The 18,157-nt window shown below is 50.3% G+C and overlaps 1 protein-coding gene across 4 annotated transcripts in view; it reads right to left on the bottom strand.

Annotated features, from left to right (window-relative positions):
* LOC126528979 (protein rhomboid-like) overlaps window positions 1-18,157 on the bottom strand; it is a 199,642-nt gene that overhangs the window by 6,201 nt on the left and 175,284 nt on the right. For all 4 annotated transcript variants that reach the window (XM_050176584.3, XM_072290039.1, XM_072290040.1 and 1 more), the window contains 4 exons: window positions 4,679-4,821; window positions 3,644-3,756; window positions 2,428-2,528; window positions 430-484 (listed from right to left, as the gene is read on the bottom strand). In XM_050176584.3, the coding sequence (XP_050032541.1) occupies window positions 430-484; window positions 2,428-2,528; window positions 3,644-3,756; window positions 4,679-4,821 (412 nt within the window). The remainder of the gene's footprint in view (window positions 1-429; window positions 485-2,427; window positions 2,529-3,643; window positions 3,757-4,678; window positions 4,822-18,157) is intronic.

The following is an 18,157-nucleotide window of genomic DNA, read 5'->3' as shown; positions in this document are numbered from 1 at the left end:
CGAAATTCAGGCCCTAAATCTGACTTCCGACGCGTAAAGCGAAGACATGGGACCTGCGGCAAGTTGTTCTTTCATCCTCTTTCGTTGCCATTAGTTTATAATTTCTTTAATTCAATAAGTAAGTACAAGTAATTTCCCCTGTGTTATCCTTGGTGTCTTTGTTGGCTTCTTATGATATGACTATATATATATATATTGCAATGTTACATGGATCGCAAAGATTTCCAATGATTAACTTCTCACACGAGTTTAAAGCCTTAAAGACTTTATTTTTTTTTGCACGCAAACATTCCAAAGACGAAAATAAAGAACGCAAGAAGGGATTTAAGTTGCAAAAGAAATGAAATCACAGCTGTCGCTTTGACAGCGTTGCAAAAATACTGAACTACGTCCATAACTAAGCAAGAATGAAGCATCAGAGTTGCTCACCAATTAAGAATACGCCCACCAGCCTCACGAGACCGAACTGCATCTGGTTGTAATTCTGAAAAGAGAAGAGGAGGCAAAACATAATTGCATTGTCAGCTTGAGCAGCTCAGAGGAATCGAATCATGTTCTATGATTAGATTAGAAACTAATAGAAGGGACATCACGTAAAAGAGGAACATAAGCTTATCGCAGCATCAGCTGGAGCTCATACCAATGTAATAATAACAATGATGTTCTGAAAAAGATATAATTAGAATCTAATATTACCTACACATTTGTACAAGTTAAATCTCTCGACTGATTTTGTTGTTTCAGATCAACACAAGTTATGATCGAAAGTCTTTTTCTAATTTTATTTTAATTTATTTGTTTGTGCAAAAGGGCACCATCTGAATGCAGATTCTTACAGCAAGGCAGCTTTGTGGCCGAGGCGGTTACGTAGGAGGTTCAACTAGGCAGAGCCGAGTTTGCGTCATGCAAACATACGACTGTAGTTAGTCACGAATTTTTCAATTTCTTAGTTAAGACGTCGCTCTAACGGGCGTGATATGGACCCTCTACATAATTTGCTAGTGCGCTTCCCTGCACTGCGCATTTGCCTATCTGGTGGCGGCACCGGATCATCGCTCAAACGAAAAACTAGGCGCCAACTGCGACATGCCGGGGCTTGTATCTTGTACGTTAATTCTCATCGTCATAGTAGGGGCAAACTCTTGCTCTTGAATGATAGTCTGCAAAAAAAAAAAGAGACTGCGCTGTCATTATTGATCGGGCAAACTGCCCTCGCAGCAAGCCTAACTTTTATACAACGATGACACCAAGTACTTATACGTCACCACCTGCCGAGCCTGTTTCACAGCTTGCGCACTGCATGCCTCTGCCGGTTTTCTGCTACGCAGCGTTACTGACGAAGAACGAACACGCAGTGACGTGGGTGCACATGTTAGTTAAGTAAGGAACACACGCAGTTTACATCGATACGGTTATAGTAAAACACCAAACCCCGAAGAGGCGAAACAAAATTTTGTTTGAAACCGAAACGAAAACGCACCTAAAGCTCGCTTCACTGTTAAGCAATAGGGTCGTGCGGCAGAGCACACATTCGCAAACCGAACTCGCGTAAACCCTGCTTCGCTGCTGAGCAGAACTGTCATGCGGCGCAACATACAATCTATGTGTGTGTGTGCGTCTATGCGTGCAATCTATGTGCGCCACTGACCTTTTTTTTCAGCCAGGACGGGAGTTATAGAATAGTAAATCGGCGTTCAATGACGTCGCGAAGGTCACTATGTTAGATGATTGCTACAAGCATGTTAATAATGGTACGCGCGTTTGTAATATTCTTCCCTTCCTTAAATAAATAAATGAAAGGTGCCACGAAAGAGAAATAGAAATGCTCGCCTCAAGGTACAAATTCACTAACGTGTCTAGAGTGCCTGCTTTAAATAGGAAAGTAAACGTTATCTTGGATGGGTTTAAATGTAATACGTCATGATACAAAGAAGCCGCATCACTTCCTTGGCCGTCGCACAAATTAAGGGATGAGCTATATATAACGTTGATAATGAAAGCATCGATTTGCGACATTACTGGTTCACTGCCGCTCTGCACTTGTGAGGAAAGCGAGAAAAAAAGACTGGTACGATAGGCGACGATGAGAGGAGGTAGAAAATTGCATCAGTACGCGCGAATACGTGCCCCAATTAGCCGAGAATGTAAGCCCGCGATGCTAAAAAGAGTATAGGAGACCACACGATCGAATGGCTTATTGGTATAAGGCTGATACAAAGCGCCCAAAATTTAACGCGATAAAGCGGCTTAGCTGGCGTAAAGCTGATACGAGGCGCCCGAAATTCAACGCGATTAGCTCACCAAGGTGTGAACGAGTTCCTATCAATATTTTTTTCAATGTTAATTACGTGGACGCGGCGCCGGGTAACCCAAGAAGGCGCCAAAACGTGGGGGTCGACGAACGTAGCGTGCCAAAGCGAAACTCACCAGTAGTACGTTCGCCAAGTGTGCCGCCAGCAGAGCGTAGACTCCGCCTGAAGCACCGACGAGGTAGACGTCCGTGTCGAACACTGACGTGCCTAGAGAACCTGCACGGAGAGGAGCAAATGGTCAATTAATGAATTAGTGAAGTGCCGGTAACGCGTACAGAAACAAAAACGACATTGGAGAGTTTTAGGTTAGGGGACGCAAGCGGCTTGCGTACGCAGGAACTAGGGGCGACGGTACTGCGCATGCGCAGACACGGACGTAGGGGCCTGCGCATGTGCAGTACCGTGGCCAGTAGTTCTTGCGTACGCAAGCCGCTTGCGTCCCCTAACCTGAAGCTCTGTATTGCTATTAGATACATTGCAATTAGATCGCAGTAATTAATAAGATTCTCGCGAGAACCTGGCGACCACAAAAGGGACACACACAGACAAGATGGGCGATGTTAGTTATAGTTCACATACACAAGCGTAATCCAGAGTACCTTATAGAATGGTGTAGGTAGTGTCCGAATGGCGTGTGCCAGCGACTGCTCTCTCTCTCTCTTTGGGTAATAGGAAGGAGCTAGTTTCGAATGCGATACTTTTGCTAACTGCACGCGCATGAAGCGATTTCGTGAGCCGGGAACACGCCATACACGCCATGCCTTTCTGGTGCACCTCCACCGAACGCCGTTATATACGGACTCATTCGGGGGGCTTTCGCTGCATTGCCTGGCGTTTGTGAGACGTAGCGCACTTGCTGGGCAAGTACTTCACAGCGGAGAAGCGCACTTTACACAACTCGCAACAGGCATCGCGAGGCGGACGTCTGTCGCGCGTCTCGCCGCCAGCTGGCGCCACGTGTCCTATGCACCCCCCCCCCCCCCCCATCCCGCGCGCTGCGTCAGCGGTTTTAAACGACTGTCTAAGCTCCTTTTGCGTAAACGACAGCTGCGCAGCGTGCTGTCAACGAGGCGAGGAAGGCCGCCACTTAAGTGCTTAAAAGAAGAAAGAAAGAGAAAGAAAGTAAAATGAGAAAGGGTAAGGCCGCGAGGGGGAGACGGGAGAGGGAGCAAGCAAAATGTGACACTTCTGAGGGTGAGGAGGAAAGCGAGGAATGATAACAGAAAGGTCGGGACCGATAATTACACCGCGTGAAAACACTAATAATGTAAGAAGCGGTAAGAATAATAACTAAAAAAAAAGAAAGAAAGGGTCTGAGTCGTGCGACTGACCGGCAAGCACTCCGGCCATGTAGACGGTGCCGATGCGTAGGGAGCCGTGGACCATCTCCAGGGGCAGGCCGACCAACATCTGGACGAGCAGGTTGAACAGCAGGTGGATCCACCTGTTGCCAAGGGGAGTGTCGAGGGAGAAACAAGGTCAATCACCAGTTTAACGACCCCCACGAGACAACGCGCGTTGGCTACTGTACTGTTCGGCGCATTCTTTTGTTCTCTTCCTCGAAGTGCCTCTAGGACAACGTTAACGAGGCAGGTGAACAGTCAGACTGCGGACGTTTTACGATCGATAGTAAATCATCGTGCGTTTTACAAACGAAGCGGCTCTTCTGAGGAGAGCTCTGTACTCCGAAGTTGAGCGGCCGCGATTCCAGTGCGTCGTTCGAGAATAAATAAATAAATAACAGGGGCGGTTTCTTGTGTGCGTATGTCTCTCTTTTCCTTACTTTGGGACAGATACGTATGTAGGTCGGGAGGGCCGAGCTGCGGAACACCAAACACACTGACAAAACAATCACAATTACTTCAAGGTTTCCAGCAGCGTTGCGGGTATTTGACATACAGGAGGAGGAGCTATCTTCCGAGAGGCGAGATACATGAGATGTACTGCGCACGTTAAATTAATTCTACAGCCGAGTACAAAAAAGAAAAGAAAAAAAAATCGGAGCACGGAATAGGCGAAAAGGTTACAACAGCCTGAAATCTAGGCGAACAATGCGGTTGTCGCAGTACGGAGCCAAGTATCCACCGCAACTTTCGTGTTGAGCGTGTGTGGTGCACTGGCAGCGAAAAATTTTTTTGTTCTTCTCGGTTCCCACGCTGCGAAAGTTACTTTCGCGTTCTGAGGTACGTGTCCATACGGCGTGTTCGCGTTCGTCTTTCACGGCTCCCTGTGGCCTCGTTAAATTTGCACAGTGCAACAACTTCCCATCCGCGACAATAAGATATCGACCCAGCTAGCCTTTGCGCCCGATCTTTAAAATGTTTTGGGGGATGCCGCGTGCGCAGAGGCAACGCGTACACACTCACCCTGCGTGCAGGACCATGTAGAAGACAAATCGCCATACTTGGAGGCGCTTGTCGGGCCGGTAGATGAAGAAGCTGTCGATGGGCACCGGACCCGTGGGCGTGACGGCGCCAGTGGTCACCGTGTAGTAGGTGAAGAAGCCAAGCTGCGAGAGACGGACAGCGGTCGAGCGACGGTGTTATGCGAGTCTCACAATAACATCCCCACGTGGAAGGGTGTGCGCCAACTCTCTCTCACACCAACACGCAAACACACACACACGCACAAACACACAAACAAACACGCACGCAAACACCCACACACAAACACTTACGTACACACTCATCGGAATGAGACAGCGCCGCAACCGCGAGTCGAACTCGGGACCATCTCGCTCAGAAAAGCCGCGGCATGGACGCCATATGACAAACTGACAGAGAGTCGGAGAGATAGGTTAGACTAACACGTAGATATATGTAGATACGTAGAAAGCCGGATATGGCAAACAGATACATGCTTCCTCGGTGCATTGGGGAGCCAAAGGGGGTATCACTTTGCTAGGAAAGCAAATATGCATGGAAGGTATACACTTTCAACGTACTACAACTATACCACAACAGACTAACAGAAAAAGAAATCTGAATTTATTTGTAATTCAGGCGCAACGACCGAAATCGACGAGTCCACTGGAAAGTTGACAATTCGAAGTTTGGACTGCAGTCCCGAGTTTTCATTTGAGTTCACGACAAAAGAAAAATTGGGCTTTATCGCGGAATCTCTGGCCCGTGCACTCTTCTCACGGGAGTACATTTCGCGCCCTCGCCCCTATGGGTGTGTCTGTTCTGTTGGCCTGGTCAGGCAATCCTCCAGATTCGCTTCATTTATCTCGACGATTATGATCGACGTTTTCTATCGGCATCGCCTTCTAAACGGGGCGGCGAGGAATAAGACACCCAGCCTGCTCGAGCCGATCAGGTATTACATACACCTATTGCAATCTAGCCAGCAGCTTGTTTATCTCTCCTCGATCTTTCGACGCCTCTCTTCATTAAAACCTCTGTCACTCTATACTGCACCGCTACCCGCGCGAGTAACGACTCCGGTTCTGTCGACACCCTCCCGTTTAACCAACCAGTCGCAGCGATCCTAGCGGTGCTCCTTGTCTAAACTGGCGCGCACGTCTACAGTATGGCACCTACACCTCAAGCCAGACAGAAGTGGGGGAGGGGAAGAAAAGAAAGGAAGGAAACAAGAAGACAGAAAGAAAGTAGACGGGAAGGTAGCGATGATTAGCGGCCAATCGGAGGTCACCGCCGGCGCACGCCGCGTCCGAGACGCGTGGACGAAGACGGGAGGGAGGAGGGGGGGGGGGGGGGGGGGGTGTTCTCGTCTCGCAGCAGCGAGCCAGGCCGGCGAAGAAGACTTTGCGAGGCGGCGCGCGCAAGGTATAGTCACGCCCGGACAGGCTCGCCACCTGGCATCCGCGTGGTGCGCGCACGCGTTACGCACCGCTAATGACCCTAATGAGACTGCGTGTGCGTGCGTGCGCTTGTTGTGGACGGAGGCCCTCGCCGCTGTGTAACGCGGCTCTCGAGCAGCACGGCGTCCTTCCTCCTCGAGAACGCTGCTGGACGGCGTTCCTTGCTGCCGAATCCCTCATGCGCGGCACACACGCCCATGCCGCAGCAGCAGCAGCCGATATAGAGGAGGGATTGAACGTGAGGAGGTCACCGAGTCTTTTTTTTTTCTCTCTGTCTCGATCGCGTGGGAGAGGAGAGGGGAAGGTGCGTGACCTCTCGAAGAGACCCTGTCCGAGCAGCCGTATACGTACCAGCTCGCGCGCAAGGCAGCCGAGCCTTGGAGGTTAATTGACGCCGTAACGCCGGATTCCCTATCGAAGAAAATTAGAGCGACTTGTTCCCCTCCATTTCAGGCCACGGAGACAGAGAGAAAGAGAGTGAGAGAGAGAGAGAAAGGCCAGACAAGCAAAGACTCGAAAAGCTATTTTAGCTACAATCTAAGTAGTGCAGTAATTAATTAGTTATAGGTTTGCTAAACTATCACCGACTGGAGAAATCGCTCCAGCGTATCGAAAACATCATTACTATAGGGTATGCGTTAAGTTTTCAGGGCTTAAGTAAAAAACTTTAGGCATTATAAACTCTGCGTAACAAATCAGATACGTTGACATAAGATAGGACATTGCAACTAAGCTCTGTTTTTCGCAAACAAGGCTGCATTCTTGTTCCGCATTATGCGTAAACAATCCACACCTCCCGTATTTTCCTAGTCTGCCCGGACCTTTAATTGCTGCCGGGCCTCTGGATCCGCCCAATGCCTTATCTACCCGCCTGGACAGGTTATCGTTTCGTCCCCTTTCATTTTTCCTTCACCTTATCATGTGAACATTTCAATTAGAGACAGCGAGTAATTTCTCCGACGCTTCGTCTGGCTTCACTGTCTGCTTTTCGCGTGGCTGAGACTACGACGATCAAGCCGAGCCGCTCGGATGCTCCCATTCGTTTCCTTCGTCACACCGATACGCCAAGCACTGGAACGCAGCTATAGCCATCGGGGGGCCGGCCGGTTCTCGGTGCGCGCGGGAGGTGGGTGCAGCGCGTTTTCGTGGGCGGGGCACGTACCGAATACCATCGGCTTGTCACTACGCGCGCACAGAGTAATAACGCGCGTAGCTCGTACCGGCTGATACTGCGAATAACTCGCAGGCGTGTTTCATCGCGCGCGTGCATAGAAAGCGGGGCACACATTCCCGTCCGCACACACTCGGGGATCGAGAGTCAACGCGGTGGGTCTTCCCGTGTTTTTCCGCTTGGGTGCGCGCGCGTCTGCCGCGTGCGTCACCAAGCGGAATTTCCACGAACCACGCGCGCGCCCTATGTGTGTAGTGCTACTTATACGCGATACTCATCCGGGAACTTCCAGCACACCTCCTCCCTCCCGATGCGTAAAAGGGTATCTCGCCTTTGAGGCACACCGCAGCAGTCGTGGAGACGGCTATGCATACGTACCACATCCAATTACCCCTACGCTTTCCTTGGCTTCATCGCCCGTTGGCTTTACGTGGGCGCGATGACCAAAAATATCGAGCCCCTTCGTTTCCCTTCTTCTTTTTCTCCTTACTAAAGAGAATTGTGACATTTGCTTTTTAGTTAGCCGAGGGTTATACGTTTACATTCAGCGCTATGTCTAATTTTTTTTTTCAATCGTCACTAGACAAAAAGGTAAGTTGTGTCTCCATGTGGAGACACAGCGATATAAAAGGGGTACAGTCATGTTGGCTGCCGCCACAAATGTATAGCGTTCGCTTCGCTGCACGGTGAGTTGGTGGGGGCGGAGTATATAATCTCGAAGACGACGACGCGTTCCGTACTGGAAAATTCAATCAAAGTTCAAAAAGAAGTTGCCGGCTTTAACACTTCTGCGCCGCGCTCTGCTTCCTGTATAGGCGACTTCGAGTTTGCGAGGCGTGTTTTTTTTTATTATTATTGGAGCGTGAAAACGTGCAAGATGGCGAAAGAAGGTTCCTGCGACGAAGCCGATGGACTCGGAAAAGAAGCCGCCTCGCATCAGGATGCAACTGGCGGTGCTCATTTAAGCCGTTTCTTCCGAAGAATTCGCAGGGCGCGTAGTCTTTCAGGTGTGAAAAGCGGAAACTCGCGGCGTTTTAGGCTTTTTAAAATTGCCTGTATCGCATAGGATGTACACTAAAAGTATATATAGGAACGGCCGCTAGGTGGCCGCTCGCAGAGTTGTTTAATGGCGGATAGGGCTAACCGAACAGACGAAAAAGAGATGGGGGAGCGACAGACGACGAACTTTATCAGTCGTCTGTTCCCTGGCAGCGCTGAAAGAATAGTCAATACTGGTTCGATGCAAATCCAATGTAACCTAGCCATATGGCCGATTACGACTCAATATATAGCCGATATGGCCCCGCGCTGGTTGTACTTACGTAAACTCGTCACGTTTGCTGCGCTGCTGAGGTTCTGTTCGCGTTATTCCGTTCGCCGTGAACACGTGACAGAATTTTTACCCTGTTCCAAAGCCGGTTAAGGGCATCAGGAGTGAACCACTCGTCACGACTGGATTATCACTAATCAAAAAGAAAGAAAAAAGAAAGACCTCGCGCTTTTTTCACATTCCGACTCGGCAGACGGTAATCGCGCTTAGGAGGCTATGATCCTGCAGCCGAGTTCGAAAATGAGACAGAGAGATACAAGATAGTGCTTGTCCCTTGCGGAATGACACGGCCAGGAAGTCATCAGAAACGCTAGATATGTGGATGTTAAACTCCGCAGCGTTTTCTACAGAGCTGTCCCGGACAATATGGAATAAATCAAAGGCTACACTTCGTAAATACCAAGTGTAGTAGCCAAGTTCAAGTTCTTCTAAAGCTGACGGCAGTTGGACTGCCAAATATCTACAGACTATATAGGTTCGTAATAGATGTCTATTAGAGGTACGGACTATATAGGTTCGTAATAGATGTCTATTAGAGATACGGCTCGGACTTCCGAGAGACTGCGCAGCACGCCTGGGTCACCGGATGTGGGGGCCACGATAAGTGACGGATTACTGCATTTACTCTGAGCTACTCTGAACTACTACTTCTGCATCTACTGCATATTACTCTCGAAATTCGCTGAAAGTGTAAATCGGTCTATTCTACTCTATATTGGAATTAGTCGCTTCATTTTTCCTTCTTCACTTCTCCACCCTGGATAATACAAAGGTGCTCCGCAAGATGTCTACAAGAAGTCCCTCTATAGTCGTATACAGGCCACTTTTTTTTCGAGAGGAGTGGGTTGGCATTACTTTAGCAATTTGTTGAAAGTATAAAGCAGCCTACATTCTACTCTACATTGGGATTCACGCTTCAGTTTTCCTTTTTCATTTCTTCACCTCGGAGAAGACAAAGGTGCTCCGTAGGATGTCTAGGAGAAGTCTCTCTATAGTCGCATACAAGCCGCTTTTTTCCCCAAAGGAGTGAGTTGGCATTACCCTTGCAATTCGCTGAAAGTGTAAAGCAGCGTATCCTATTCTACATCGGGATTCGTCGCTTCACTTTTCCTTCTTCGCTTCTCCAGATCTTGGAGAAGACAAAGGTGCTCCGCATGATGTCTACAAGAAGTCTCTCTATAGTCGCAAACAAGTCGCATTTCTTTGCGAGAGGGCCGAGTTGGTGTACGGCTACAGTCAGGTAGCCAAATAACAATGATAATAAGACAGTATACGGGCGGCAGCGCGTGCACTAAGCGAACGCGCTCGGTGTCGGCGCGCCAAAGCCAGGTTCCTGCTTACAACGTCCTACAACACACACGGTTGCGTGCCGAGCGATCCGGCACCGCGTTCGCGCCTACCATCTGTCGGCGGCAGGCGTTGCTCCACAGAGCACCGGCGGCGGCGGGTAGTAGCAAAAGCGCCTTGCGAGGCCGTCGTGGCAGGTAGCAAACTGAACGCCTTCCTCCTCCTCCTCTAGCCCTCCTCCCTTCCCAACCACCGCGCTCCCAACTCTGCCGGTGGATGCACTCCGTGGCCTATAGTAATTCATCTCTCCTGCTCTCCGCGCGCGCCGACGGCGGCGCGGCATGGCCTATTCTGAATGTTTTACCTTGTTTCGTTTTTTTTTTCAGTCCTCTGTCACAACCTTCCGAAGCGAGTGAGAGAGGGGGGGGGGGGGAGTTGTAGCCAGCGCCAGTAGCCTCACGTTTCCTGCCGATGCTTCTTCAGTCTTGCCATTCTGGTTCGAGTTCGTATGCATCATATAACGCGTACATTTGTTTTTGTTTTATGGTTACCCTTCATTCTTAAAAGTATAGCGGCCTCTTTTTTTCTCTCTTTCTCTCGTGTACCAACGTAGTTATGATAAAGCGTTCATTACTTGTGCCCCACCGCTTATGTAACACCCCTGATAAGGGGACCTTTAGGGGGGGGAGGGCTTTAAGTAGATAAGCTGACCTGACCTGAGAGAGGATGGTTACACGCGTCCGCGCGATTGGATCGCTTGAGTGATTGAGTAAGGCTTGAGAGAGGGCTACCTTGCAATAACATCACTAGTAAACTTAAAGAGCGAAGTAAGAAAAAGGAATACAGGGACGAAAGGGCGGGCAGCGCTTGTCCGTGCCCGCCTTCTCGTCCCTTTTTTTTTCGCGCTTCAAGTCTGTGCTAGCGATCCTTGGGTGAGCCACGTGACTCAACACCCTCATTCACGGAGTTTCCTATAAAAAAATCTCACCAAAAGCAAATCTGGCGCTGCGACCACTGCACTAAACCGCCGGGAACGATGGTCATAGTGTAGTGCACAGATTCGTCTAAGGTTCGCGCTTGTGGCCTCATACGTTGTCCTAAGACTGAACACGGTATTTACGTAACGATTGACCTTTCCAAATTACCAAGCTCTCGCATACAGTTCCTTTGGCGCAGCGAGGCAGTTCGTATGTGCCCACACGCGTAATCGTTTGCGGATTGTTGCGTTTACAACGTCACACGTTGTCGACAATGGCCAATTTGCAGAGTCACGAAGCGTGGGGGGAGGGGGACACGTAAGCCGATATACGGTATACACGAGTGCTGTCCCTTATGAGAGCTATATATGGTATCAAGAGCGGGGAACTTTAGACCACTTGGTCCCACATGTTTAAAGAGGAAAAGAAGCGCGACTCCAGACGGTACCTGACGAAGGAGCGGACAGGACGAGCGGTATACCGGTCTACCGCTCGTCCTGTCCACTCCTACGTCACGTCCCGTTTGAAGTCGCCGTTCTTTTCCCCTTTAAGTATATATATAGTATAGTCGGCAGCACTGAGGCAGCGACATCCAGTCTTTGCAAAGTCGGGGAGGGTTCGCACCTATCGGAAGCTTTGCCTTCAAGACTGCACTGACCACGCGGGTCGGGCTACAAAGAAATAGAACGACCGAAAAAAGAAAGACAACGAACCGCGACGAAAAAAAAAAAAAACCCAACGCGGGAGAAAGAGGTATAGAGTACAACGGCACAAGGAACAGACGGCGTCTTTTTAGGGGAAAATCGGGAGCGGGCCGAAAATCAATTAACGAAACTTGAACGTTCTCCCGTCTCGCACCAGTCGTCGAAACACGCCCCCGTGCTGCTGCCCCCGTGGGTTCGCTCGCACCCCCTCTGAAACACACGGCAGTCGGGCGCCGTCAACACCGCCAGAAACGTCCGAGCGTCCATAGATCACCCGCGTGCATACACCGCGTCGCACGCAATCCCGCTTAGCACGACCACGCAGTCGGGCACGTCGCAGCTTGTTTTGCGGCCTTGCGCACACGGAGGCCACAGTGTATGGTGCAAGACAATGCGCGCCAGATGGAGGCGTGGTGGAGAGAGTGCAAGTGGGGGAAGGGGGGGTGGAGGAGGAGGAGGAGGGGGAGTTGCGTGGAGTGAGGCAAGGAGAGGTTAGAGACCACGAACAGCGCGCCGCGGGTTTAATTTGCGCGTCGGTCGGCCCGCCGCCGTGTTTTAGTGCCGCCTCGGATCGTTCCGCACGGCCGCCGGAAAAACAGCGCCACGCGCTCGCCGCTACGTGGCTTTTACACGTACGCAAACTCGCCGCTATGTGGCCTTTCAAACCTGTTAATGTCCTAGGCATCATACATGTGCTATATAAGGCTGGGCAGAGCGGTAAGTCGTTTGACAGTTCAGCAAACCAATTACCAATTGAATAATTACCGTACCAATTCAGCAATAACCATTCTAATAACACTTCGTTGTGCGCGTGCGCGCACTATCGGGACGGACGCGTTCCGGGCCACGAACGACACCGAGCGATCCAGCATTGATCATTTCGCAGAAAAATAATCACGAATACAAGAAAAAAAGAACATTTTAATAAATAAGTAAGCGAGCGATAGGACGGAAGGAGTCGGGGGGGGGGGGGGGGTGACATAAATTATTTAGGAGCTAAAAGAAAAATATAACAGAAAGGTGCTCCAGATGAAATAAACGCGAGTGCTGCGTGTTTATCTCTGTCGTTGCGCCTGGCCGACGGTCACGAAATTTCCATCTCAGTTACGGCCGCCGATAAACGGGCCTCCTACGTACAACTCGCCCACAAAGCAGACGAGATACTACTGTCCGCGGGCGCTCGGCTTCATTCTCGACACGCGCCTGCCCCCGCTGCGTCGTATATCGCGGCCTCCGAGATCCATCACCGGCGCGTCGCTACGGCACACCGGTGCGGCATCTCGGAGGCCACCGCTATTGCGGGAATGTTCCAGCAAACGCAGCATGCGTGTAGTGGCCGCTCGGGTGGTGAGAACGCCCTGAATTTTTTTTGTCACACCAGAATTCTCCGCGACTACATGAATATTGACGCCGTCTGCTCGGGCCTAGTGGAATGTTTATATTGTTAAATGTTTATTATACAGATATGTTTATCATTATATATACTACATTATGCTCTAAAGGAGCCAAACAGTGGTGAAGTTAGAGAGCGGCGATAAGGTTTTTCTGCGCCATCAACGGCCTGAACACTAGAAGATGCTTTGAAATCCATTACGTCAAGCTGGCGCGCCCGCGATGAAGAGTCGGCGCGACATAATAAGAAAGAAAAGAAACGGGAATTTTAATTGTCTCTTCTAGCAATCAACCTGTGGCCCCGAAATCAAAGCAAACTATAGTGTTCAGAGATCACCTTATCACCCTACAAACTGACTTGATGTTTATCTGCACTTGAGGCAACCACGTCACTGCCTTCGAAGCTCGCAGAGACAGAGGAAATGGCCCGCCTTGTTGAGGAGCTCGCCCTCAACACCTCCTCCTCCTCCCTCCTATTCTCGAAGGGCGCGGCACGCCAGTGTTCCGGCTGCGGACGTCTCTGACCCATCTCCCCATATCCCTATGTATACATGCCGCGCAGCGAATGGACCTTCGTCACCGGCTGGCAACAATTCGGTGCAGCGCAGCCCGGCGCACGTTCTGCCAGCTCGATGTATATACGTGCGCACGACCTTACGCATGCGTTGCGCTTTAACTGCTGCCGTACTTCGCGCGTCTACTACTCGAAATGCGGGGCTGCACGTAAATGACGAGCACGCTTAGGTTGAGCTCACATTGCTGACAAGAATGCTTACCTGATTAGACTAGATAGATAGATAGATAGATAGATAGATAGATAGATAGATAGATAGATAGATAGATAGATAGATAGATAGATAGATAGATAGATAGATAGATGCCAACGTCTGCAACGCAATTCGGAGGTACCAGCGACGCCGCAGAGTAGGGGTTTCCGTGTTATTTCAGGCCGCCTAAATGGAAAGACAAGGGCGTTTCTTGCGTTCCGCCTCCTACAGCAACGCCCCCCCCCCCCTCCCCACCGGTAACGAATCGAACCCGCGACCTCGCGCTACGCAGCAGAAGTGCCCACAGCCACGACTCGCGGCCGGCTTTTGCGTTGCTGCACCCAACTAGTGCCCAACGGGCTCACCTCTGTCTTCCTCATCTCTCTCTCTCTCTCTCTCTCTCTCTCCCTCCAAAATGAATAATTCCCGTTCCGTCCGCGACGAGGCGTGGTCGAGTGCGATCTCTCTCTCTCTCTCTCTCTCTCTGCTAACTCCTTCCAGCCATTCTCGGCAACTTTCAGGACAACGCACACACAAACGCAAGACACACACAAGAGGGGCATGCAGCGTCGTGAACTAACGGCAAAGAAAGAAAAAATAAAAAATATAAAAACGCCGCGGGCCTTTTTTGCCCTCGGCACAGGTTAGGAGCCAACGCCCTGCAAAACCGTGGGCCAAGCCCCCATCGCGGGGAGAGGCCCAGAGACACACAGCGCACGCCAGCTCGATCAAGGACGCGCGCGCATAACTGCCGTGTGTTCGCAGTTCCGCTTGCCTTCTTTGTGGCGTGCTTCGATTCTGGCGATACTCTCTCGCTGCGCCGATATCGAGAGCGTCGATCAAACGAGCGCCCCGGAGAAGTCCTTCTTCCGGGGGCCGAGTTATGACGGGAACGAGATAGAGGTGGCGTGCGGAAAGGCCATCGATCGCTCTATAAAGAAAGGCGCGCTAAATAAAAAAGATAATTAAAGAAACAATAAGCAGTAATAACTCCGCCGCCGTTCGCGGCAGTAATTAGGTTAGATTAATGAACGACGCGTAAACGTTTATTAATAAAGTTAGGGCCCGTGCGGCGTTGCGGGTTCTGCTGCAGCAGGCTTCTTTATAGTTTCCGTCCCGATGTGACAAGCAGCGCGAGGCGAACACGTGACCTGTAACGGCGCACGCTACGCTGCAAAATTAATAACTGCGGCTACGTAATTATGTCTCCCCTATTCTCACATACGCCAACTTTTCATGCACGGTGATTATTACGAAAAAGGGGGAAAATGTAAAATAGAAAAACATAACTTTAGTTTTGAAAGGGAATCTCAAGTAAACACAACAGAGGGGCCAGGCGACGTACACAAGCACAGCGAAGAAGTCGGCAGAAAAATCAGGTTATTATTTGGGACTGTCAATCAACAGAAATTAATTCTCGATCTGCACTGGTGGTGCAGGTAGCTTCGTCACGCAATGCGCAATGAATTTATTGTAGTAAATTGATAAATTGACTGAGATTGAGTCCTTGCACGATCGAACGAATGAATTAAACCTCCCGCATAAACAACCGGGCGGGGACTGGGAGACGCATCAAAAGAAAATAATACGTGCGATATCGATACGTCTCTGCTCAGCCATGTGGACAAATGCCGTCGTCGTTTATGCCTATCACGATACACGCTAATTAGAAAAGCCTTGAACGCACAGCTGCATCACTTCGGCGACTACATAGTGTGCAGTTAGGTGATTACGTAATGAAGCTATTCAGTGAATATTAGGTGATAATTATTTCAGCTAGTAAGCGATTACCAAAGGTATATGTTGATGTCACGGCAGCTAACAAGGCACTACTACGAAACCGAAACAAAGGACACTGCCACCGTTGAAGTGAACGATCGAGCACCGGCTAAAGTTTTCGTTACCAGCAGCAAATAAGAATAAGAAATGGAAGGTCACATGTCGAGGACTAGAGGCAGCAGCAGTTACGAAGTAGTCGAGCGCACAACTTTGCAAAAACCATGGAGTACATATTCGGTTTAATCTCAACAGAAAGTCTGTCGGACTCGGCGAAAAGTCAACGGAAAGGCAACATAGCTTCGGTAAATACTTCGGTAAGGGAACTGGCACAATGAGGAGGTAAATAAACTAAACAAAAGAAAAGTACTCGCGATGCTGCAGAAGGAAGCGAGTCGCGAATTAGATACGCTTAAGAGCCTGCGTAGCTCATTTAGGAAGTGCAAGAACGCTAAAGCGGTCGTTTTTTTATTTCGCGCACCGAGAAAAAGAAAGACGCCGAACACTCTGCAGTGATGACTCGGTGTTCCTTATCCCATTCCAGCCACCCCGGGTTCCCACAATAGCGGCCACGACAAGCTGAAGCAGTCTCTGCAGCGCCTTTACTCGGAAGCGGCAAACTAAATACGGCGTCGCTATTTACTCAGCGCCCCTATAGCAGACGGTCGCTTTTAACTCTTCCGGCATCTATAGGCGAACGCGGTACGGCGCCTGTCGTCTGTGACGCATGCAGCGGCGCGAAAGATCTTTCTTGCACGCCCGTTGACGAAAGCTATAGAGTTGCAGCCTGACAGTAAACGCATTACAGTTTACGGAATACCGGCCGGTATTCCGTAAATGCATTAAGTTTACGGGATACCGGCCTTCTGTAAACAGGACAAAAAAAAATGGGGGGGAGAAGAATTCGCTATACGCCAGTGATTGTTGCGCGTGCCGTCTGTTTGCGTTGTTCGAGCAGACGACCGGCCGTACACGTATACCGGCATGTAGTGACGCACCCGTCTGTTCACGTTTACACGACTATAGTATTACCTTCTTTAAAGCTCCGGTAGAGAAAGATACGCCGCTTACACCAGACGTCCATGCAACCAGCTTGTGCGTTACAGTTCGCTTGAAAGGTCGGAAAGGGCACGAGGAAGCGGACGGTATAATATTGAAATTTGTATGCGTTTTCTGTGGCGCCGTCTGTTAACGTGGATGTCGAAGACGCCTTCGTCATAGTTTGGTTCGGCTTTCTCGCTACCATCCTGCAGCACACTATGCACGATATTTCGACGAAAACATGGTAAATTCAGCAGGCCAGACGCGGGGAAAAGAAAGGATAGCAATTCTTCGTTCTGTAAACTTGACTATATCCGGTGAAGTTGCGAGTAATTACATAGCGTCATCCGAAGCGCTCCGCGACGCCAGCCGGGTCTTATATGCACCCGAAACACCAGAGCGGGTGGCTCATTCGTCAAACGCGCCGAGGAACAAGCAACTAAAAATATAAGAGCCGGCGACGGTCTAAGAACAACTCGACGCCGCTAGACGGACACGTGCGCAGACGCGTGTGTTCGCATCCGCCGGTGCAGCAGACCGGATGTTGTGGCGCTCCAAGAATGAGAGACGCGGCGCGCGCCAAATGTGCGCGACAGCCTCAGTGCGACACCGGTGCATGCACCGGAATTCAATTAGCCGTCGTCTGCTCGCGTTCTCCCTCTCCCCCCCCCCCCCCCCCCTACCATCCTGTACTCGGCCCCCAAAACTGGAAGCAGACGGACACCGGCAGACGACAAAAAACGTGCAGTGGCTCGGAAGGCGAATTCGATAGATGCCTGCCTAATTTGCGAAACCGAATGAGCAACTTTGGCAAGAAACAGCGCCAATCAAACGACGGACAAATAAAGCAGACAAACACGTGTTGTCTGCTGCCGTCTTCTCGCGTAGTGAGAAAAAAAGGGCTCAGATTCACAAATACTGCGACACGGCTAGCTGGTATGGGCCCACGGCTGTGCAGGCAGCGAAAAACAGATGAGAAGACAAGGAACAGATAACAGAAGCATTCGGTATCGTCTGTCCCCTCTCTTCACGTCTGTTCTGCGGTGCTTAAAACCACTGATTTACAAAGCAGACGCTCGGTCGGGTTCATAAGAACAGAAGCCGGTCAGTCTCGATTGCCGACAAACGCGATCGTCCCCAGATTTGCCGCAAGTGCTGCTAGAAGTCAGCAGACGCTAGCTTCCGCAGCACTGCACCCGATTAAGTACAAGCATAGAAATTCTGAGCGTAGGAATGAGAGAGGGAAAAGCGAACACGTGGGGAGAGAGAGATAGAGAGGAGGGCGGAGAATGGAATGAGAGAACTGTAACTCTAGACGCGTTAAGCTCAGAGGAAGGATGTGAGAGGAGGAGCGAATAGGGGCGACGTTACTACGAGCCCATGTAACGTGTCATCGGCTAGTCCTTTCATGGTTTCGGCTAACGGGTGGCCTCCCAAGACGCAGAAACGAACGGCTGAAAGGGCCGATTGTTTCCAGCAGACGAGTGATCTGCAATCACACGGAAACAACCCGCGGAACGGCAGACGGCTTCGATAAATCATATGCTGGAGTTAAAAGTGACAACCGGCTAGCTCTT

The sequence above is a fragment of the Dermacentor andersoni genome, chromosome 8 (assembly GCF_023375885.2).
Source record: "Dermacentor andersoni chromosome 8, qqDerAnde1_hic_scaffold, whole genome shotgun sequence".
Lineage (NCBI taxonomy): Eukaryota > Metazoa > Arthropoda > Arachnida > Ixodida > Ixodidae > Dermacentor > Dermacentor andersoni.
This window is presented reverse-complemented; position numbering and strand designations above follow the sequence as displayed.